Here is a 24651-nt window from a genome sequence, read left to right as displayed (position 1 = left end):
GCACACGTGTTAAGTTTTATGCCTTCTTACTGCTTTTAAGAATCTAGAAATTTTATGCAAAAACACGGTGTCAAACACTGTTTTCCAAACATTTGTTAGTGTAGCACTTGTTCCCACAGGGTCAGTGTGGGCATGATCGCAGCTACTTCAAGTGAAAAGCAAATATGAATACAGTTCATATGACTTTGAAAGAAATATTTATGCTTTGCCCCGTGGCTTCTCATTTAAAAGATACATGGAGCACAGCAGACTCCTTGCGGCATGAGAACTCCCGCCAACTCTTTGGTATTCAGGGTTCATCTGTCCGTGCACTGTGGAGCTTGGGTAATGAGTTAGTCTACTGGTTCAGTCTTTTGGGTGGTGGGAGTGAATGCATATTCAGTCTGTTTTACAAGACATAGAAGTATCCTTCCAAATAGAAAAACTGTGTTTAAAGTAATACGTAGCCTCACAGAGCCCTGAGCAATGGACCACAGCTTCCTGATTGTCCCTGGTTTCTAAAACCTGCAAACTACCAAGTGTTAGTCCGGCACCCTATCACAGGGAGACCGTACCGGACTACACAATTTGAAGATGCAAATCTGGCTTCCTTCTCATCTTGGTTTTTCTTCTTAAAGTTTGTCACTATCTGATGTACTAGACAGTTTAATTGTTTATTGTTTGTTTCTTCCCAGGATTTTAAGTTCTGAGAAGGCAGGGGCTTTTGTTTATTTTGTAAATTTTGGTATCCACAGAATTGAGACCCATGCATACTACAATAAATGTGTCTAATTAATTAGTAAAAATCACTTAACAAATCTTTGCTCAATACACAGCATTGGGTTTAACATTATGGGACATACTTATAAGAGATTTGAGACATTTTCCTGGTCTTAAAATAAAACAAACAGGGAAAATGCGTGTCACGGTATGTGCATGCGTGGTTGACTAGAACAGAATGCCGTTGCTCTTTCGTAAATGAGAAGGTAAAGGTTAGTTGGAGAAGCCACCACGTGTGGGCCCCTTTTTTCAGATGTCTTTAAGTTTTATAACATCTTGGTTGATAGTAAAGACTGATTCCATTTTTACATAATTTTAAGATAGTTCTAAGAGAAACCTTTTACAGCTAAACATTCATGACTAGAGGGGTGGAATCAGTGCTCCTCAAAGTTGAAAATCGAGTTTACACCAGTTCAGCATCTGAAGGTGGCATTTTAGCCTTGAGCCAAGTTGGAAGAGCCCTTCACCGGGGCCGATTTCTGACATTTTGGCTGATGGCAGATGATGTGGGAGGAGCCCCTGCTGGCTTCCTATCCACACTTACGTGTAGCTCTGATCAGCATTTCGGATTACAAGGGCCAGGGCTCCTGTTAGTCTGAGCCATGAGACAGGACTGACCAATGGAGAAAGCCTGGGAGACGGCTGAGACAGGCCGGGGTGGGTAGAGGGCTTTCTAACATCCAAGGGTAAGCCAGGGAGGGTATTAAAGCTCATTTAGTATTTATTTTGGTATTGGGGTAGCCATTTACAGTTTCCCAAGTATCTCCCTGGGGTGGTGACAGTAGATAGTGGCCAGGAGAGAAGGGACACCCCGAATGTAGCAGCAAACTCGCCGTTCTCATTTTGTCCTCACTGCGGTCCCGTGGGCTGTTTTTATTCCCATCTCACACGTGCCCAACAGACCGTCATAGTTTTGCTCTGATAACAAAGCTAATAAATTGCAGAACCAGGATTTGAACGCAGCGTTCTAGTCTAAAGTATGTGCTGTTTCTATTACTTATTCTGAGAGGAAAAAGTAAACTTCGTATGAGAGGTTTTTTGTGAGGTAGGATATTTACTGCGTGGGAAACACAGGTGTACGCTAGACATGTCTGTAAGCCTGTCAGATCAAGAAGTAAGCAGCCAGTTTGTAAAACGGGCACTCTTTCTTTTTCTTATATCACCCTGCAGCCTTCTGTCTTCGATAACGTACTCTCCTAAATTAGAACGTAAGACATCTGAGTGCATAGCACCGACAGACAGTGACAACGAGAAGGGGGAAAGGAACAGCAAGCGAGTCTGTTTCAATGTGGCAGGAGACGAGCAGGAAGATTCGGGCCACGACACCATCAGCAACAGAGACTCGTACAGGTAGCTCATTAGTTCCTCACCCGCCTTTCACCCACAGAGCCAAGAGTGATTCTGTGTTTTCCACACAGGTCCTGAACAAACAGTTTGATTGTTGTTTTTGTTCACTGCTCACGAAATAACTGCTAGCTCTGACCAATCCCGGACAAAGTGTAGTGGGACAACATAACCTGTCAAATTCTTCCTCTTTATAATTGCAGTAATTTTGAAAAAGCATTTTTTTTCTCCAGCTGTGTGGCTCTAACTTGGGAAACTTGTTCTTTTTTGGGTTGTGTAACATCTATGGCAAGTAATCAACTTGTGCCTATATGAACAATTTTTTCCTAATCTGTTTCTGATTATTGGACAATCAGGTAGTGAATAGGTGTTCCTTTTGTCTTGCTTCTCCCCTTTCTTCTTATATTTTATGTTCCAAGCTAGTTGGCTACTCTCACTGGCTCACCTCCATGACCAGCTTCGTGTATTTTTTCTGCCCTTGCATGCCTTCTGTATAATTTTGGTAGAGCTGCTGTAAAAAGTACAAGCACTGGGTGGCTTAAACAACAGAAATTTATTTATTTATCGTCCACAGTCCTGGCGCTAGAAGTCTGGAATCGAGGTGTCAGCAGGGTTGGCTCCTTCGAGGGCTGCGAGGGAAGGCTCTGTGCCAGGCCTCTGCCCTTAGCTTGGAGGCTGCTGTCCTCTCCCTCTGTCTCTTCACATCTTCTTCCCTCCAATCACATCTCTGTGTCTAAGTTTTCTCTTGTTATAAGGCCACCAGCCATACTGGATTAAGGCCCACCTTAATGACCTCATTTTAACTTGAGTACCTCACTCCAGTGGCCCTCATTCCAAATACCATCCCGTGATGGGGCTCTGAGTGTTAGACTTCAGCAAATTTTGGGAGTACACATTTCAACCCATCATACCATCTAACGTCCAGACTCTGTCGTCTTCCTACCAGACTCTCAAAGGATGGCTCCTCCAATGGGCTTTCTTAACTGAGACTGCCTTTTCTCCTTTGCGTCCTACTGTCACCTGAAATGTCACCAAGGACTGCTGGAACTTGCCATCTATGCTATGTGTTCAGCCTCAGCATCCCTCATTTTATTTATGTTAACTAAAGCACTGACTCTCCTATTCACTCTTATTTATTGTACAGTGATTTACAATGAAAAGATATTAATTATTGTTCAAAGTTATTCCCATCAAGAGATGTTTGGTGCATGCTTATAGCTATTAAAAACATATTTTTATAAGGCACGTGGAAGAACAGGATAATCTCACATAATTCCCACCACTATCGTGTGTGGCCGGTTCTGATATTAACTCCATTTTACAGATCAGGAAGCTAAGGCCCACAGTACTTACCCAATTTACCTAAGAAACCATGTGGTCTGGCCCTCATTTTCTCTCTTAACCCTCTACTATCCCAATTTCTATGTGGAAAGGATTTTAACAAACACATAGGAGTTAATTATTCCTAGAAATTTAATAGTATATCACACAGATTGATCACTTTTACCATTTCATTTACTTTCAGCTTCTAAGGATGTATGCTCTTTAATAGGAACCTGTGGTTTCTCTCCAGAGGGGAATTACTTGTCTAAAAATACTTTCTCACCTCAAATTCTAGTTATCAAGTATTAAAATTAACCGTCACAGTCTCTCTGTTGGCACAAATAGACATTTTACATGAAATTTAAAAGTTAAATAAGTCATTTTTATTTATCGTGAGAGGAAAATATGTTTAGTCTCCTGCATTATTTCAGATGTCAGCAGTATATCCGCACTCACAAACCATTTTAACCTTCCCTGCAGCATTCAGCAGTGTCGAGCACGTACAAGTCCGCGTCCTGTGCTGAGCTCTGAGGTGGTGAGAAGGCCCTGGTCCCGCTCGGGGCCTTCAGAGTGCCGTTGAGAAGCTATGCGTTAAGCTGCCAGGGAGGGTTAAAAGGCAGAGATCATGAAACAGGATTTTATTTGTTTCTATGAACAAATTAACTACAGACATGTACTGTTAAAGAGATTATGAAGAATTATATTTGGTTTGGCTCCTAGTTTTATATCTATGCATTTAAAAAAACTTTTATAACTATGCATTTTAAAAATTCATTTAGGATTAGGTTATATGATAAGAAAATTTGAAATATGATTGAATTTTAAATACATTTTTTAAAAAGTTAGATTAGCTATGAGACAAGTTTATCTCCCTCATCATTTTCTATAAAACATTAATAAATATAGCTGCAGCATAGTAAGCTTCTCTCATAGGAAATCATAGGGCTAGTGTGGCCAATGCAATCTTAAAGTAACTGTAACTAACTCCTTTTCAGCGACTGCAACAGCAACAGGAATTCCATCGCCTCCTTCACAAGCATTTGCAGCAGCCAGTGCAGCTCGTATTTTCACAGCGATGACATGGACTCAGGTGCGTCTGGAGAAGGCATCGGTGCTTTGAGGTGCTAGCCCAATTGCAGGTTCTCTGCGAGGACTGACTTGTTTGATCCTGATGCGTGTTGAGCTTTATCAGCCATCCTTGGTGACGGCACGTGCCACATTTCAGTTTCACGTGCTTCAGAAAGCCTATTTCCCATTATAACCAGCGAGTAAAAAAGAGATGAAGCAAACAACTAATTTTAAAATGATCTTAATACGTGTTTTATGAACTTTCTGTGATACTGTGAAAGGATAGGTACACAGGAGGCAAGATTTCCTAAACGTTAGGCTTGTTGGTTGGGCGTGGAGGTGGGAAGAGCTTTGAAACTAAGGACTCAGTGACAGTAGGTGCATCTGAAGTGGCCTGGACACAGGTGAGAAAAACACTGGCTGATATAAAGGCCTCCTAAACATCTTGTTTTGTTTGCGTTGCAAGCAAAACTTTTCAGCCAATTAGGATAGATTTTAAGTTTTAACTCTGCAATTTATCTCAACCATTAGAAAAGTGTGCCATTTGGAAGAATTAACACAGTACAGTGTTCTTTCTGCTGTTACCTCCCTTTTCGAGGATCAGTAAGCTGATATCCTCATAGCTGATATACAGAATTCATTTTCTGAACATGAAAACTAATATGGAATAAAAACTTGTATTTAAATTTTAAAATTTTATTTATATTAAAATAAATTGGAATGTTAAACATAAGAGTAATGATTTTTTTAATATCTAGGTGACGAACTTCCACTAAGTGTTCGCATTTCTCATGAAAAGCAGGACAAGATACATAGTTGCCTTGAGCATCTTTTCAGCCAGGTAAGATTGGAGCAGTTGTGGGTGTTCTCTCTATAGATCAAACAATCAGGAATCTCTTTCTCAGACGTCGTGAAAAGAGCTTGGAATTAGAATAAAAAGGCCCCAATCTGTTCCTCCACCATTGTACCTCCATCTCCACAATTTAAAATGGGAATAAATATTCCTTCAGACAACTAACCCAAAGGATTATTGTAATGTCAAGTATTTTACAGTCCTGGGAAAACTATAAAGAGTTGTACACACAAGAGTTATTCTTTTTATTGTTTGTCTCTGTATGGGTTTTCAGAATCCTTTATGACATTTCTTGTTCAATTTTATTTTTAATTTCAAAAAGCACAAGATTATCTCAGGGCTCATGTTGCTATTTTATACTCCTAAAAAATTGATATCTATCCATAACCAGAATTTATAGTGTAGAATCTTTTACTACTTTGAAAATAATTTTGATAAATTTTAGTTTTTTAATAACTCTAGAACATTTTCTTCTTTTGTGACGTAGATTTATACTTTGTATTAACATATGGTAGGATAGTAAGAAATGTTGCATATGTTAGGTAAATTTATTCCAATACTTTATTTAAAGGTAGATTTCATAAAGAATTATGGGGTTTCAAAATAATCATATTTAAGAAAAACGTTGCAAGATTTACTCTTGGAAAAATATGTTATATTATGAGAATATGTAACTCATAGAATCTCTACTATTTTCATAGGTGGATTCGATTACCAATCTTCTAAAAGGGCAAGCTGTGGTCAGAGCCTTTGAGCAAACCAAGCACCTTACCCCAGGCCGAGGACTACAGGGTAAGGTTTAAAAAATAACTGTTAGAAACAATTGGGGGGAAAAGTGGTAGACAATGTAGCTATGAGCAAGAGTATGGTATAAGAAGAAAAGCTCTGGTTGCTTGTGTTTCATAACTCACTTTGTACTGCTTCTTTTTGGATAATTTTTGAAGATAAGTAAAAACTCAGTATAAGACCTTTTAGTCTTCTATAAATGTTAAAATGTTTCATGCCTATCGGGCCAGACTGAATTAAAAATGCATTAATTGAAGAGATGTAAGTAGTGAGTTGCTGAGGCTGAAATCAAGTGTGGTGCTTACTTGCTCACATCTCAGTGATGGGGGAGGGGAGCTGGGAATACAGGAGGGCAAACAGAACAGGACCTAGAGCTTCCAGGTCTAAACTTGCTCCTTTGTTTAAATGTGTAAGAAAATAATGTTAAGGTTTGGCTTTCTGGGTTTAACACATTTTTCACCTGTGATACAGCTAAAGAAATTACTACAATGGTAATAATTCAGGGCAATAGCAAGGAAAACAAGAAGATTCTGAAGGTTATAGTCTTGCTAATTGGTAAATAGTTGAGAGTTAAGAGACATTTTTTGTGTGTTTATTTAGAATTTCAGCAGGAAATGGAACCAAAGCTGAGTTGTCCAAAAAGGTTAAGGCTTCACATCAAGCAAGATCCTTGGAATCTTCCCAGCAGCGTCCGGAATCTCGCTCAGAACATCAGAAAATTTGTTGAAGGTCAGGCTAAAAGCAAAGAACATCTCATGACGTCCACAGTCGTCATTTAAAAACCCATTAAACCCAAAAGTTCAGTAAGGCTCTGATTGCTTTTTCAGTGTTCATGTTAAGAGGAAAATAAGCGGACTGTAAAGTACGCTGGAGGAAGACGGAAGGAGTAAGATTGCAGAACTCTGTGCTCCGAGGAGCTAAGTGATCTATGTCATGGAGAATAAGTGATTAAAATCAGTGTTCATACTTACAACAAATGGAACACAGAGAGAGTTTCATAGTTTATAATATGAAACAACATCAGAAAAAATTTCTCAAGGATTCACAAAAGACATGAAGCTAAATTTTCTAGCAAGTCTAAAAAAATCAGTTGTGCACCTGTGTGAGAATCAACCAGATGACACAGGTTGCATCATTTGTTTTTAAGTTCCTTTTTCAGAATTGCTAGTCTCGGTTGGTGGTGGTGTCACCCACCATGCCAGTGTTTCTTTAACAGCCTGGAGTTGGTAAACCTGTAATTAGAGATAGAACTTGGAGACAATTTCAATAAGTATGATGGTGCATTTAGGATCAGAGTTGTTAAGTAGAAAATTCTGAGAATTGCCAACCTGGTTATGGTGAAAAAGATGAAATGAGAAATGTGTTTAATATTTTTAAATGTCTAATTCAGTGATTTTCTTCCCAATATTTTTGGCCAGTGGTCAGAGACACATTTTGGTTGTCACAACTGTCTTATACTCTTGGCATCTAGTGGGTAGAGCTCAGGGATACTACCGAACCTTCTACAATGTACAGGACAGTCCCTCACACCAAAGCAAAAGATAGCTCTTAAACTCCACAGAGCCTGAGCCTATCACTTAACCCCCTTGGGCCTCAGTTTCTTCATTTTTGGAGGCCTTCTCTGTGATTGCTAAGTCTTCTGCCTAGAAATGCACTCAAATACAACAGCTTAGGTATTGTTTAGAGATCAGTAGAGGAGTTTGTACAGATGCGAAAAACTCCAAATGAATCACAGCGATTCTATTGTGTGATGAATTGTTTTGTTCTTGACAGCTGGATTTCTTGGCTGTGTTTTATTTTGTAGCTAAATATAGTGGTTACTTGAGGCACATTGTAAGATCATATTTAAAAACTCCCCAAAATAATGAATAGCAAAAATGATAATTGCATATTTTTAAAGGCTGAGAGACTTAAGAAATTTAGACCTCTGAATCCTTTGTTTTTGCAGTCTTACTTGTAAAATTTAATGCTCTCAGGTATTTTCTGCATTTCTTGTTGGTTAATTTTGTTGCTCTGATTATTGTGAACTTATCTAGAATAGGATGTAAGTTAACCTTTATTATTTCCCATAATCTTGGGCATGTAAAGAACTCTGTAGGTTTTTATATTTACCTATCAGCAAGTAAACTATTTGCTGATTGGAAGTGAATGAACACATAACTCATCAGACACATAGTAATGAGTATGAAGTTGATTCACATCATTTATGAAACATTTGTGATTGACCATGTTTGGAGATGGGCCGGGAGGATGAGTATTTGGAAACATTTAGTAATTTTTTGTCTTTTAGGGTAGTATCTTGACTTACAGATAGGAAAGGAAGACTATACATACTCTACATTTTCCATAAAAATAATCTATATAATTACATATATATGTATAATATATAATACATAATATAATGTATATAGTTGTATTTACTATTTATATGATCTTTAAAAGTTTAAATAACTAAGAAAAATACTGTTGGATAGTTCATTGATCAAGACTGTGACAACTGTGGGAGCTTAGAGAGTAGCATGTAAGCTGGAGCAGCTGAGGGAGGCCGGCAGAGGTAGCAGGATCAGAATAATGTTTCAGAGGCTCACATAATTCAGATCTAGGAGGCATTTTAGGGTCTTGAGGAATGCATAAAATTTACATAAGCAAGTATGAAAGAATAGCATTTCAAGCCAATGGGACTTTTATTATCTCATGTAATGACATTGTGCTAGTTTTTATTAAAGTACAGTTAAAATACGGCAGAAAAAGATTAAACATTAAGTGATTTTTTCCCTTTGCAGAGGTGAAGTGTAGAATACTTCTGGCACTTCTTGAATATTCAGGTAATATTTTTCATTATTTTTATTATTATTTTTCATTATTTTAAAAATTATTGGGGACCATGACCTTTAGAAAGTCTCATGATGGATACCAAGCAAAATAGATGGAAATATGATCCCTACCTTTGAAACCAGAAAAGACACTGGGGTTCGGGCTGCCTGTCACTACCATACCCAATAAGCTAGGACAGCCATTGAATCTTTATGGGCGCTTTATTCAGATGGCCAGCGATCTGAGATGGCGGGTTCACCCTAATAGACCATCTTGTCTTTTATTTCCAGGCCAAGGTTTTTATAGTAGGGAATAAACAAGGTGCAGTGAGGGGTTTTGAAGTTCAGGGAGGAGTAGGTGAAAGAAACTGCAACATTCCTGTCCTGGGCAGTTAGCTGTTCCCAGGGGCGGGTGGTCATCTGTCTCTCCCTGGAACACAAAGGCCAGGATGCCTCCACTTGTCCCCAGGCGGTAATCTTTAGCAGTGCCCCAGGAGGTCGGCTGTTTTCCCAGGAGCCAGGATGGGCCTTATCTCTCAGTAGTTTCGGAAACAAAAGCTTTAACATACACAATACTTGCTTGGCTTATAATTTTTTACCTTGAACTAAAATTTTCCAACTATTGAGTCCTCTATCACTTTCTCTAGAGTCCTGCAAAGTTAGAAAAAAACACCTTTAGTTTTGCTAAAAACACAAAAATGTATACTCATCTTCAATTACAAGTAGAAGCATGAAAACACATATAAGCATTTATATAGAATATAATTTAAAAAGAGAAGGGAGGCAGGTTTGATAAAGTTATTTGTGTAAATGGGACATACTGTGAAACTGTGTCTACCTTTTAGATATCAACAAGGGTGTAAGTGGGCTCAGATTCAAGGGCTGGGGAAATCGACCAAGCTTTTGATAGGAGGAGTCTCGTCCAAAATGATATTTCAAGGGCATGGATGTAGACAAGGGAGGGCTTTGTGACCACTTTTACAATCTACCACAGTTGGAAATTTTAAGTTATAAACAAATAAAAGAAGGAGCCAAGGTAACCAAGAGGGCCTTTTTGTCTGTTGTTTGGTTTTTGCCTTTAAAATATTTTTGCTTTGCTTTTTTAAAGAGTTTATTTATTTATTTTTAGAAAGAGGAGAAGGGAAGGAGAAAGAGGGAGAGAAACATTAATGTGTGGTTGCCTCTTGCAACACCCGCTCCCCCCCCCCCCCCCCCCCGCCCCCGGCCTGCTGGGGACCTACCTGGCCTGCAACCCAGGCATGTGCCCTTACTGGGAATCGAACTGTGAACCCTTGGCTCACAGGCCTGCACTCAATCCACTGAGCCACACCAGCCAGGGCTGCTTTGCTTTGTGAATGAATAATAATACCATAAACTTTTTACATTTAAGTTTTACTAATGACCACACAACTGATGGACCTAATTTTTATGTATTTCATTGGTCCTATTGCTAATAATAGAATATTACTATTTTTCCACAGTTTTAAAAGAAGAGAAATTAATAATCAGGTGATTAATAATAAATAAAAATCAAATAATTAAAAATTTATAAATCAGATTAATAATAATCACTAGTACATGGTGTTCATTCAACACATATTTTTGAGCATCTGGAAGATTAGGCAAATAGATGCTTTACTGAGAACATGAATAATAAAGAGGAAAGATTTGAAATTCAAACTTTTGCCAATTTCAGAAGTGGTCCTGGAATGTATTACTTTATTCATTAATACTCAATGGCTGTTTTTACAGATTCTTATTTTGATTTAAATTTTATATTTTATTCTTGCCATAATTCTACTTTTTTCTGCTTTTTTCTCTTGCTCTTTTTTCCCTTTTATACATAGCATGGCACCAAAATAGAACCAAATTACTCCATATTGTTGGCTATGAAATTACGCTCTTCACTTGGAAAGGATAGATTGTGTCTGCTAAATATTTTTCTTAACTTGCTTTTATTCCTGACTCTCTCTAATCTTCTCTTTTTGTTTCTTGTTTAGTTTGCTTTATTTTCTCTGTACCATCTCAGAAAAATGACTGGGATTGCTTGTGTATAAAGAAACCATCTAATTTTTTAGGCCAGCCAGATAATTATGGAACTTGACCTTTTAAAACAGTTGAGAGTAAATGAAGTGTTAATATTTTAAAACATGTTTGTAGAAAATCAGTTTATGTAGGCTGAAATGAAACAGAATCATTTGATTTAAAAAAATCAACTTTTTAGTTTATTTCCACTACAAGAGAATATTTACTCTGCAAAAGAAGTAAACAAGCTGTCAAAAAAGAATACAGTTCTCTGCTTCTTTTGCTAACAGCTAGAAGCAGCACTTGTGATTCTTGCTGTAGTTCTTATCGATAAAAATGAAGAATAAGAATAGCTTTGGAAAGGACGGACACTTGTGAATTTCAAACAGCTGCAGAAGTGAAAGGAAAAGACCTATGTGTTTTCGCTGGGAGTTGGCTTATTTTGGTTTCCTTATTTATCACGTATTCCCTCTCCAATCAGCAATGAAACTGAACACCCACTCACTGCCGGGCATCATGCTAGATGCTAGAGAAAAGAAGAATCATTACAATAATACCGTCCAACTTCACTTTGCTAAAATTTCACTTTGCTAAATGCCCTAAATGTTTGTATCTCATTTATTGTTACCACAAATATAAGAAGTAGGAATATGCCATTTTACATATAAGAATCTTAACACTTATGATTATATGGTTTAAAATTGGTGGAATGGGTAGGAAAAAAAAGCAGATTGTATGCCTCTGAAGTCCAAGAGTAATTCACACATTATATGTTATTTGCCACTTCCCCTGGCCTTCTTGCTGGAGGCCCCTGTGGTTCACAAACAAATAAACAAACTCTCACCAGATTAGGTCATTAGCCATTTAGTACAGGAATGCCCCAGGCCTGGTGGCAGATAGAAGTGTGCAGTGCTTCCAGGAGAGGGGAAATGTCACAGGGGGAGATAATATTTTAATAGTTCAGAGTTTTTTTAAAGGTAGAAGCATCTGTCATTCTTCATAATTTACAAAAATAAAAACTGTAGGATAGATTTGTACACAAGGGGAAACTAACCAGAAAGGGAGAACTGTTCGCCAAAGGCCTGGAAAATGCTGAATATGTATGTGAGAGGGCAATTTGAGGATTAACATCTGATGCCCATAATCAGTAAGTTTCTAGATGATGTTTTCATTCAAGAGAAAATAACCAAATTTAAAATATACATATGTATGGGAACCCTACATAGATGAGAGGTTCAGAGACCCCACAGGCAGGAGGGATTCAGAGACAGAGAGAGGGATTGAGGTGCATTAGACATTCTGAGCTAGGGATGAGGTAACGCACCTTGGGGGCTTCAGACTGCCATTGCAGGATGGGAAGAACAAATGTTTAGTAAATACGCCCTATAGGCAAGGCTCCTATTCAAGTTGCAGGTATTTAAGTAAAGGGGAAGAAGTTTATCTTGAGTTTGTGCCTACTATAGTTGCTTTCAGCTCAAAACAATCTGCACAGCTCAGAGGAACATCTTGGGATGACTCAAACTGGACCCCCACAGTTCCTTCCTGAATTGGGGTGGGTGGAGTGTTCTGTATCTCATTAAACGATCTTAGTTTTGGGAAAAGTTCAGTTGGGTAAATAGTTGTATCTCATTTCAGGAGGTAGTAATGCAGGTGGGCTCCCAGAGTTAAGCCTAAGGTGTAAGCAGCTGTGTATTTAATGAGCCATCTCTATGGAAACGAAAGAAAAAAAGGTTAATGATTGGAGCAGACTGTAATCTCAGCTTTTGAGTTCTAAAGGCAAGCAGTCAAGAAGACTTGTAGATGTCGGTCTGAAAATTGGCAGACGGAGTGGGGTCCGGCAGTGACTGACAGATTCTCCTGGTCTGCAGTTCGAATGTCCCTGGCGATCTGTCTACGACAGGCATGAAGATTAAGAAGACTGTCCGTAGATGAGCTCTTGTTACATCTCTGAGGTCCATGTCCGCTTGTCCCACGTTAGCTTGCGTGGCCTTGGAAGAGGGCAGTTTTAGTTCTCAACAATTCCAAGTCAAAGGATGGGAAAATGAAAATGTTAGTTTGGAGGGTTGCAGCCAGATCTTTGAGAAAACTAGTAAAAGCCAGGATCCAGTTTATAGGTAGAAAATTTTTTAAAAGACAATAGTACAAGAATCTACTATCCATAAAGATATATTATAGTTTCTATTAAACCATTTTGTCTCCCTGAAATGACCCTCATTTTTATCAAAAATGCCAAATTAAGACTTATTAGCCTGGTTATTTGTATAAGTCCAGCAAGAATAGTAATTAACCACATAGGCTCTTTTAAACTTGCTTTGCTGGAATTTTCATGAGGAATCCTCATCTTGAACTTAAAAAGGCCTCTCAAGGTCAGAAAAAGCCAAGCCACGTACTTAGCATTAGACGTCACCTGCAATACCTCTTAATGTTCAGTAAGTCGACTCTGAAACCAGGAAAGCCGGTGTTCATGCTGCCTGTCACCACCAGCCCCAAAAAGCAAAGGCAGAGATTGAATCTTTATGGACACTTTAGTCACATGGCGAGTGATCTGAGAAGACAGCAGGTTATGTACCCTAAAAGAGCGTCTTACATTTCCTTTCAATCCAACCTTTTTTATAAGGAGGAAAAAGTGTAGGTAAGGAATTTGGAATTCAGGAAAGAGTTTAATCAGATAAAAGCTTTAGTCCAGTTCCCTAACATCCTTCCATCCACTGATCGGTGATTTTCTACCTGGGTCCTGTGTCCTGTGTCCTGTGTCCTGGGTGATTTTCTTCATCTTTGTCCTGGGTGGTAGGATGTCTCTCCCTGGAACACGTGGCTCAGACACCATCTTGATTGCTTATGGTCTCTTCTGGAGCACAAAGGTTGACTTGCTTGTGGCCTCCTGGAGTCAGGGTGGACCATACCTTCAGTTCCTAAAACAATAGCTTTTTACATGCATTAACTACTAAGCTTATTAACAATTACCTAAAACTAAAATTTTCCAACTCTTGAGGTCCCCCGTCATCTTGACCAGTGAGTTAAAGTTTGCGGGTGGGGAGGAGAGAAGGGCCTGCATCCAGAGGCCTGTTGACAAAGGTGTGGGCTGTAAGGGCAGTTCAGGTTGGAGAAATGCTGAGCAGTACGGTGTGGCTCAGAGGGGTCTGTACAGCCACTGTCCTGGCTGCTTCCAGATGCATTGTTTTATTATATTCTCACAACTACTTTGTGGGGATTGTCACTGGTTGTCTGGGATGGATGGAAGTGATGTGTTGAGAAGCTGTAAACATGAGTTGGGTATAGATAGAGATCCTTCTGCTACTCAGTTTTCTACCCTTGTTACTCACTGGGAGATAATAACATGTCAAAAGTCACTTGTAAAGCTCTTAATATATAATGTGCATTTTGAAGTCTACACAAACTAGTGATTTACTCTGTTAAAAATTGGAAGGTGGCAATTGGAAATCACCTCATGAAGTAATAAGCATTTATTAAGTGTTTTTTATTTGAAAATATGTTAGTTTAGGATTTCAATGGCAGTGTGTCCTGAAGGTGTCTTGTTTGTCCACCCTCAGTCTACTGGGAGCACAGGCTTGGCCAAGGCCCCGACCTGGACTCCTGTATACTCCCAGTAGTCGGTGTGATGTTTAATTCCTGTGGGGCATCCATTGTCAACAGTTTGAGTTAATGAACAAATGAAACGTGTGTGTGATTAGTTCTGATTTGATAATGAGGCTGAATGAAAATTTTAATTTGGCTTACAATGCATGCAGAATTTAGTAGCAAAGAGTAGAAGAAATACTTAAGTATTTGTTTTAAGGTAAAAGAAGAAGAACTCTTGAGAATACTTCTCAAAAGCAATTTGGAAATAATTGTTGTAGTGGCAAAGTCCTAAAGCTCACAGTGGAACCAGATCCTTCTGTCTCTAGGCCTTAACTTTCTCCTGTTCATCTAAGCGATTTCTTTCTACTCAGATTTTTATTAAGAAATTATCCTCAGGTTATAGGTGGGAATATTCCTGCCAAAGCTGTTGAAGTATTTTATAATTGTCCCAGATTTTCTGCTTTATTATAGGACAACACAAAAGCAAAGCAACAGCCCTGACCAAGTTACCAGTTGGTTACAGTGCCACCCTGATAAGCCAACTTGTGGGTTCAGTCCCAGGTCAGGGCATATATAAGAAGCAGCCAATGAACGCATGAATAAGTGGAACAATAATTTGATGTGCATGTGTGTGTCTCTCTCAAATCAATAAATTAAAAAATAATTACAAATAATTTTTTAAAAGACAAAGTAACAATGTTTAAGGAAGATATATGGTCTCCCTCAAATCAATAAATTTAAAAAATTTTTAAAAATTAACATTTTTTTAAAAAAGCAAAGCGACACTGTTCAAGAAAGATATAGGGCAGTTTTTGCTTCTTCTTTAGTCTCGGTCTTGAACGTCAGTCCTCTAGCTGTGCTTTTGGGTTACACACCGTCTGAAGTACCCTTTTAAATGGAACTAAATCCTGGCATTTCAAGAAGCCTGAGAATGAGCTCAGACATTTCCATTTAATGTAATTCATTTGTCTGTTAGTTGCTCTAGTAGTTTCTTATTGTAATTTATTAATTTAGTAAATAATTTTTGAATGTATACATTCTACTAGAAATTAGGCACAATGAAAAAATAGGTGTTTTACATTTTACTTAATTGAGACGTGGACAGAGTTCTTTCCCAGTTTAGCTATTTTATAGTAACTTATAAAATATTCTTTTCCATCTATTAGAACTGGGCCCACAGTATATAACTACTTAAGGAAAATGTTTAACACATGTTGTTGATTAAATTATTAAGTTGAACCATATGGAATTGCCATATTCAACTACTTTGACCTACTAAAGTAGCAAACTCTTATAGTTTAACCTAATAAATGAAATTTTATTATAAAATTAAATATTTTAAATTATATTATGTTACACATGACTTTAATGGTTATTAAAAACAAGTGTTCTGTGTTCTTGGTAAACAACTTAAAAATTATGCCTTTTTATCAATAAAGCACGAATTCAACACTGAATAAAGGCAGCATTTATACTGTGTTTTACACTAATACAGATAAGATATTTCAGAAGATTCTGAGCTCTCAAAATATTCAGTAGGCTTTTGGGAATATGATTATGTTTACCTTTATTCTTCTAATAGAAGTGATTTTTTAACATATAGAGCACATGGCTTGGCATTATATTATTTATGTAGTTTGTATATGTCCAACCACCCAAGGACGTTAACCCTTTGTGGTCAGGCTCTCAGAGGCACAGCCTCTTTCCCCTGAAAAACCTGGGGCCCAGGAGCGGTGGCTCACATGGTAAACATACCTTCAGAGTACTTCAGTGAAAACTCCAGTCAATTGAAGAATAAGAATCCTAGGAAAAATCAATTTGTGCTAAAACCATAAGTGCATTACTTATTTCAAAGCAATATAGGAGTTTAGGAAATGGACATATTTATAACTTGTGAAGTTGAGTAGCAAATTCAGGAGATACAGATTTGCTTAATTTACAGACACTTGGACATTGATACTCTTTTCCCATGTGTATTTCACATAAATATTTTAATAGGTTTTGTAGGAGAAATTTATTATTAATAACGCTGTATTTTGTTTGCCAGTAAAAACTGAAAAATTGGGCTTTGAGTTTCCTTTAGGAAAGTCTCGTGTAACAAATGCAAGTTGTGGACCCTGAGGGGGAGAAATGTACATAAATAAAGCTTTAGTCTTTTTCCCTCAGGTTTTATAAATCAATTTAGTAATTACAAAATAAAGCCACAATATCAATTAAGAAAATTTATTTTGATGTCTAAATATTTTTTGGTATTTAGTGTTTTCTAAAAAATAAATTTGCTAAAGTGTATGTGCTCCTTCGGGGAGCTCAAGTTCACATTTCTTACATGGTGTGAGTTTAGTGAAAGGATGAAATAGCAGTGAGCATTAAATGCTTAATGGAGTGGTGTGATTCATATGACATTTCTCAAAACCGTCTTGATGTTCTCCTGGATCACAGACAGTGAGCCACAGCTCCGAAGAGACATGGTTTTCTGCCAGAGTCTCGTGGCCACCGTCTGTGCCTTCTCTGAGCAGCTCATGGCAGCCTTGAACCAGATGTTTGACAACAGCAAGGAGAACGAGATGGAAACGTGGGAAGCCAGCAGGCGGTGGCTGGAGCAGATCGCTAATGCGGGCGTTCTTTTCCACTTCCAGTCGCTTCTGTCACCAAACTTGGTAAGGAGTCACAGCGCATACCCCTGTCTGTGTCAACTGAAACTTCCGTTGTAGCATATTCCCAAATAAAAGTGGTTATTCATGATTGTGTCAGCAGTCATTCAGCTACTTTCAAAGAGTATCTTTTTCCATGGGCAAATAGAGTTTTTATAGGCATGTAGGAGGAATTTTTTCTTTCCTGATTTTTATCTCCTCTCAGTGACTGCTAACAGCTGCAAAGGCCTCCATGTGTCATTAATTCCTGCATCCCTAAGCTCTGACTGAAAAGGTCATCGGAGGAATGAAAGTCTTTCTCTTACGGGTCCTTATTTTCAGTCCAGAAAAAACAGAATGCGATGGAACCTCACCTCCCACTGAGGCTGATATTCTGGAATATTCTTCATAGAGAGCTCTGACAACTTGCATGTCATAGTGTCTGACAACCTGTTTAAAAGTTGCATGTGTTAAATGATTCCTTTCCTTCCTTCGTGTGCACGTTTGTCCTGTTAAATCGAAGAACGTCGCGTTAGTTACTGAGTATTCCGTGTCCGTTAGCATTCCACAGTGGGTATGAAGAAAGCATCTCGAAATATTTGATAAATTACACTGTGGTGAACGTGGAGTTTTTTCACACATGCTTTCTGTAGGTCTCATAGTTGTCATGATGTTTAAAGGCAAATATAGTAAACTTTTATATATAAACTTAAGGTGCCAGTTAAAAGGAATGGTAATTTTGAACATGAGGTGCTATTTTATCTCTTAAAGTACACAGAAAATGCAGCTACATGCTTAAGTAACATGCTTAAGATTTGAAACAAATGTATGTGAGTATATACATCAAACTATGGATTTTCTTCAGTGACATTGAGGATAGGGAGGTAATCGCTGTACTGCACGGTCATAAAAGGTTCTGGAATGATAAGGTGAGGAAGCCTACCTCTGTCTACTTCAGAGAAACAATTAGATTCTTTTGAAAAGACTCTGGTAATACAACCAAATAAAAGATTTAATTAATGAAAATTTTAAAGTAAGGAGCTTTTGAAAATGTTTAAAAATAAATATTAATTAATCTCATTGCCTAAAAAATAGAAATTAGGAGACATAGGAAGCCCATTTCCTAACATATAGTAGGCATTAAGTGTTGAATGAATGAGGCTTTATTTCTATTCTGAGTATTACTTTCACACTGCCATTGTCTACTCAAGTGCCGGTACTTTAACTTTAAACTTCATTTTATTTGAAATTCCATGTATTTATAATTCATATATCTGATAAGTGACATATCTAGGTTACATAATGAATTCTTAAAAACTAAACAATAAAAAGGCAACTCAAAAAGTGGGCAAAGGATTTGAATAGTTGTTTCTACAAAGAATATATAAAATTGCCAAGAGGCATAAAAAAGATGATCAGCATCATTAGTTACTGGGGAAATGCAACTCAAAACTACAGTGAGATACTACGTCGCATGTGATGTGGATGGATGGCTATTGTTCAGAAAGACAGGTACTCAAAATTGTCAGTGAGGTTATGGGAGTAAAATAGTGGAGCAATTTCGGAATGGAATTTCCAAATCACACAGAAATCTTACTCCAAGGGAATACCGAAGAGAAATGAAAACTTACATTTATGCAAGAACTTGTACACAAATGTTTTTAGCGAGATTATTCATAGTAGCTAAAAAGTGCAACCAACCTACATGTTCATGAACTGACAAGTGGGTAAACAAGCTGTGCTATATCCATACAGTAGACTATTATTCGGTAGTAAAGGAATGAAGTGCCAGTACACACTACGACATGGATGAGTGTTGAAAACATGAAATGAGCCAGTTACAAAAGCCTACATACCATGTGATTGCATTATTAGGTAATGTGCCAAATAGGCAAATTTTAGAGACAGAAAGTAGGCCAGTGGTTACCTGGAGCTAAGAATTGGGGGATGGAATGTGGGGAGTGAATGCTTATGGGTACTGAGTTTCTTTTTGGAGTGGTGAAAATATTAGATGATGGTGATAGTTCCACAGCTCTGTGAATATACTAAAAACTCCTGAGCTATATACTTCACATTGGTAAATTTTATAGTATGTGAATTGGATCTTAAGAAAACTGTATTTTCTTTGTGTTGTCCTTGAAAAACACTTAATGTTATTACAGAATGGATTAAAAATCCAAAGGTTGCAAGAAAAAAAAAAATCGAAGAAACCCATAGTGTTTCTGTCTCTGAAACCAGAGCGTAAGAACCTCCTGGGCCTGTGAGGGGAGCTGTAGGCTCTGGCAGTCCGTGTGTCCCTTAGCTGTGGGCGCAGTCCTGGTCACTTGGGTGTGGCTTCAGTCACGTCAGTTGGAGTAAGCATTCAGAGGCCAGCCCCTTTGGGACCTTCCTTCCTGCGTGTGTTCCTCTCAACTGGAAAAATGCTGATTCTTTAGTTTTGTCCTTCTGTTCATGGCATTTTTCTGCTGCTTCAGAGGACTTCAAGAAGGAAACATTTATCCAACATTTCCCCTGTCCTGCATGCACTGTGTTCAGTACCACACCAAGGTTAAAGGTGACAACTCTCTTAACCTCATGGTTGCCACTCAGTGATTCTTTGTCACACGAAGAAAATTCTTCACCATCTCTCCTGCAGTCTCTACTAAGGCTGCCCCCCAAATATGGCTATAAACTTAGAGGAACTTTTTAAAATTGGGTGTAAAGCATGTTAATATTATAAAGGATCATTGACATTCTTAAGGAAACAAATGGCACCATTAAAAGAGAAGCTATATATGGTAAGGCTCATTCTTTCATGAGGAAAGTAGTAAAAGCTCTAGATAGTGTACTACGCTGCTCATAGGAAGGCCAGAATCTAGTATTAGGAGGGTAATATCGCCGAGACATGCACTGAACTTGTTACCACGTCTGGCCTTACCTGCCTAAGCTGGAAAATAACATGCTGTAAAAAAAATCGAATCTCATATTCACAGGATTCTAGATAAAGGCCCCCAAAAGGCAAGTGAGATGAAAATGACTTTATCACTAAGCCCTTTGAAAGAAAAATCATCACACACATGCAAATTGCCTTCATCACAGTTTTAATAAACTGCAAAATGAATAATGCATAATAACCAATGGGTTATGTTGTTGTAAAATAGGATGACCATTATGTATTTTGGCTTTTTAATAAAACAACATTTTCACCTTTCAGCTGTTATAAGATTATAGAAATTTAGAGCAAGTGGCAAAGTTTTCTCTACAGATATATTTGTAAGTATAAACAAAATAAATATGATTAGACTAGCGACAAAACAGACTGAAGAGTTGTGTAGAACCATTTAGACAATTGAGAAAATTAAAATATAAAATGATAAGCAAAATGTGTAACTTTGAGAGATTTATGCATTTTATTTAAGGCAGTAAACTTTTAGTTAAGTGTTGACAATTAGGTTTGTGTGGGCCTTAGACACAAGTGCAGCTAGTCTGGATCCGTGATGGCATGGTGCTCTAGGCTAGGGAGCTGGGGGGCTGTGTCACATTCTACACAGTCCTGCAACATCATGTGCTGTCTGTCTTTCTGCCTTTCCAGACAGATGAACAGGCCATGCTGGAAGATACACTGGTTGCACTATTTGATTTGGAAAAGGTCTCTTTTTACTTTAAGCCATCGGAAGAGGAACCGCTGGTTGCAAGTACGTAGTTAAATGTTTTATAGAGTTTCTTTGGCATAAAACAACAACCTATGGTAATACTTTTATATGAATATATTTAATATGAAATTTAAATTGTTTTATATAAAATATCACATGTAGGGAAAATAATAATAGCAATTTGGAGTGGATAATATATATATATATAACTTAAATGTACAGATAATTCTAAACTTTTAGTTTTACCTATTAGTTTGGCCTCCCAAACTTTTTGAGCATGTGCGTCACATTTTATGCTAACAAGATTTTCTTCCCTTCTTTTTTTGTTTTTGCTATTGCAGTCAAACATGCATACCATAAAATTTACCATTTAACCAATTTTCAGTGTCAAATTCAGTGGTATTAAGTATATTCGCAATGTTGTGCAACCTTTTCCAACGATTTTTTTCACTCTCCCAGACAGAAACTCCGTACTCATTAAGCTCTAAGTTCCTTCCCACTGGCCTCTCCTCTGGTCCCTGGTGACCTGTGTTCAACTATCTGTCTCTCTGAATTTGCCTATCTAAGTGCCTCATATAAACAGGACCATAGAATATTTGTTCTTTGTATGGCTTTTATATCAAGACATAAAAAAATAAAAGGATTGTCCTAGTATATTTGGCTGTGTGGCTAAACCCCATAGATTCCAAAACTTCTTCTTAAGTATATAGCAAAATTGCCTGAATTGAGTGTACACTCATTATCTTCAGTTGTTCCTTAGAGAAGGTGTTAGCAGGCAATGAAAACAGGTATTTAGAGCCAATAAGAAACAGAAGAGCCCCTATGTTACACTCACAATGTATAAAATTTAGATCTAAACCAGTTCAGAAAGACATTATAATTATTTGATCTGACAATAATTGATAGAAGTTATAATTTAATTTGAAGTAGACACATATTCTATATTTTTTGCTAGTTTAAAAATGAAAATTGAAGATCACTGCATCTGAGAGTTGAGAATTTTAATGTGTATAAATACAATCACAATAACTATCCTGATTCATTTAGCTCCTACGGTATCCAAGATGGCAAAACATTTCCTATCTTGTTCATTGTTGTATCTGTAGCACCCAAGAGGGTGCCTGGAACAGAAAAGGCAACATTTTTTTCCAAGGAAATGAATGAACAAATATCAGTGAAGCATGTGCACTGCACAGGCAAAAGGGCTTTATGATTATGAAAGTAGAAGGAAAAACAAACTTAGTGTGAAGAATGAAGGAGAGAACTTCAATAGAGCATAGTTGTATGTAATGTTGCAAAGAAGTTACTTAATGAATTGAAGGATTGAAAAGCATTCCTTTGATTTAGCAATTTGCCATGATTATACCTAATAAAGGCAGTCATTTAGAAATATACATTTGGAGAAATAGCAACAACTAGGGTTTAATCTGCATATCTTTTAGTGTCTGTGTTATCATTGATCTACTATTTCAACATTGTCATAAGTAGGTTTAAAGTTTATGAGTCCAAGAAATATTTAGCAGTTTGTTAATTTTCTGTCTTTATGCATAAGTGCGGGGATCTTATGTATTATGGTAGATGTTAGCTTCTCCAGGAGTGGGAAAGGTTCTTACTTATTTTCACATTTCTAATGTTTAGCACAATAAATAGGGACCCAATAAATATTCATTTAACCCATGATCTGATTTAAGAATGATAATCATTCACTCATTCATCAAAAATTCCTTGAACACCCCCTATAACCAAGCATTAATCTAGGTGTTGGATACAGTAGAGAACTAAAAAGACGGATAATTCTCACAGAGCTGATATTCAGGTGGGGAGATATGAATAACAAGCAAGACAAATACGGTAACTTGATAATAAATTAGAAGATAATACCATGAATGTATAATGTAAATGGAAGAGAACAGAGGATGAAAATGAAGGAACTGATGAAAGGGTGCAAATGTCTAACAAGCTAGGGAGGGAAGCCTTTACAGGAGGAGAGCAAAGACCTGAAGGGGTTAAGGGAGTGAGTCACCCAAACATTTGAAGGAGGTGTCCCAGGCTCATTGGAACAGTGTGGTGTGCTCTCAGAATAGCAAGGAGGCCTGTGTGGCTGGTGTGGAGTGACTGAGGGAAAAAGAGTAGGCGATTAAGAAGGAAGAGGAGGCCAGACCAATGAAAGAACTAATTAAGCCATTAAGCAGAGGAATGACATGGTCTGCCTTACCTGTTAAGGCTGCCTCAGACTGCTGTGTTGAACAGACCATTACCAGGGGCCAGGGCAGGGCAGCTAGGAAGCCACTGCAGTGACCCAGGTGAAAGATGGTGGTGACTTGACCTTGAGGATGGCTGTGGAGATGGTAAAAGTCATTGATTCTATAGGCATTAAATTATGAAGGTAAGAGAACAGAATTTTATTAAAGTTTCACCTTCACTGATAAATGAGAGAACGAGAATTTGAATTAAAATATTAGGAATAGAGGTTATATTCAAGGGAGAATTTGTCTGATAAAGGGGATTATTTGATAAGGATAATATTATTTGAACAAATTATATAGTCTTCTGTGGGCATGTATAAAATAGAATACATTTTCATTTACTTGAGTAAATGAAATGTAGGCATAACTTCACTGAATGTGAAGAAACTTTGTTTTTACAATATAACTCCCTAAATTTTGCCTAAGGAACTCTAAGCTCACAAGAGTACTGTTTTCCATGGTTTAAATATGACATCCCTGGTGACTGGTTTGTTGAACAAGCCAAAGAGGAACTAATATCACAAGCTTCATAAAATATTTACTTATTATATATCCACTATGCGAGATTTAACTTTGGCATATTGAAAGTATACTGTTAAAAAGAATTAAAACCATTAAGTAATATTAGTATGTAAATAACGATGAACCTGTGACAAGCACAAAAACTGTGAGATGCATGTGGCAGTACATTTTTATGCATTTCCCTGAAGCATAACCCTCCCTAGTGAAAGGTCAGTTCCACTGCTACATTACTAGATTAAAAATAGTGATAGTAGGACTATAGTTATCATTCTAAGTTAGTTAGAATGATATAATCAGGAAAGAAGAAAATGATTCTGTATCCAAGGGTCATCGCATCTTAGTTACGTGGGGTAAGAAAGCTAGACCTTTATCATTAATTGCATGTGATTTAATTTCTATAGAAGCAGAGAAGTGAGATTGATTAATTAATTGGTGTCACTGTAAGGAAAGCAAGTAGGCTGCATGCCTAGGAGAGAAGGAGTGAGCGCAGAGGGGTGGAAGCATGAAGATGTGACGAGAACAAGAGAACATCGACCTTGAAGTCAAGAAAACTTAGTGCAGATCCTGACTCTGTTTTCATCCACAAACATGAGAATATTAGCTTTCCCTGATGCACAGGCTTGTGAGGTTTAAAGAAAGTAATACATTTGAAAGTCTCTGGTATTATATAAGGCTCACCATAGTAGTAAATATTCTAATCCATTCTCCTTGATTTACTACTTTGTCTTCTTTTTAAAAAGCTTTATTTAACATTACTCATAGCATTGTTTTGTATTAAAGAATACTGAGATTCTGAAGAAATGTGATATACCAAGCAAGTAGAATTCAAACATCTGGACTGAAGGCAGTTTATTTTCTTGAAAGAAATAATTATTACGTATCTACAACATGCTAAGTGTTAAATTAAGTGCTGGGATAGAATGATGACTACATGGAACAAAGTCCCTGATGGCATAAAGCTTAGAGGCCAGTGAGAAGTATAAAGGAATAAATGGACAATTTGACCCACTTCAGCCCAGGGAAAGTACAAGGTACTTCCCACCTCATATGTAATTGGTGAAGGAAGAATAA

At 37.5% G+C, this 24651-nt stretch overlaps 1 protein-coding gene across 1 annotated transcript in view; it reads left to right on the top strand.

Moving 5' to 3' along the window:
• Positions 1 to 24651, top strand: part of PREX2 (phosphatidylinositol-3,4,5-trisphosphate dependent Rac exchange factor 2) — a 223257-nt gene that overhangs the window by 132722 nt on the left and 65884 nt on the right. The window contains exons 26-33 of the mRNA XM_024572341.4: positions 1930 to 2109; positions 4422 to 4516; positions 5253 to 5335; positions 6049 to 6139; positions 6734 to 6862; positions 8917 to 8958; positions 16990 to 17207; positions 20752 to 20854. Of these exons, the coding sequence (XP_024428109.2) occupies positions 1930 to 2109; positions 4422 to 4516; positions 5253 to 5335; positions 6049 to 6139; positions 6734 to 6862; positions 8917 to 8958; positions 16990 to 17207; positions 20752 to 20854 (941 nt within the window). The remainder of the gene's footprint in view (positions 1 to 1929; positions 2110 to 4421; positions 4517 to 5252; positions 5336 to 6048; positions 6140 to 6733; positions 6863 to 8916; positions 8959 to 16989; positions 17208 to 20751; positions 20855 to 24651) is intronic.

The sequence above is a fragment of the Desmodus rotundus genome, chromosome 8, assembly GCF_022682495.2.
Source record: "Desmodus rotundus isolate HL8 chromosome 8, HLdesRot8A.1, whole genome shotgun sequence".
NCBI lineage: Eukaryota > Metazoa > Chordata > Mammalia > Chiroptera > Phyllostomidae > Desmodus > Desmodus rotundus.
The sequence above is the reverse complement of the archived record's forward strand: the minus strand, read 5'-3'. Positions and strand labels throughout refer to the sequence as shown.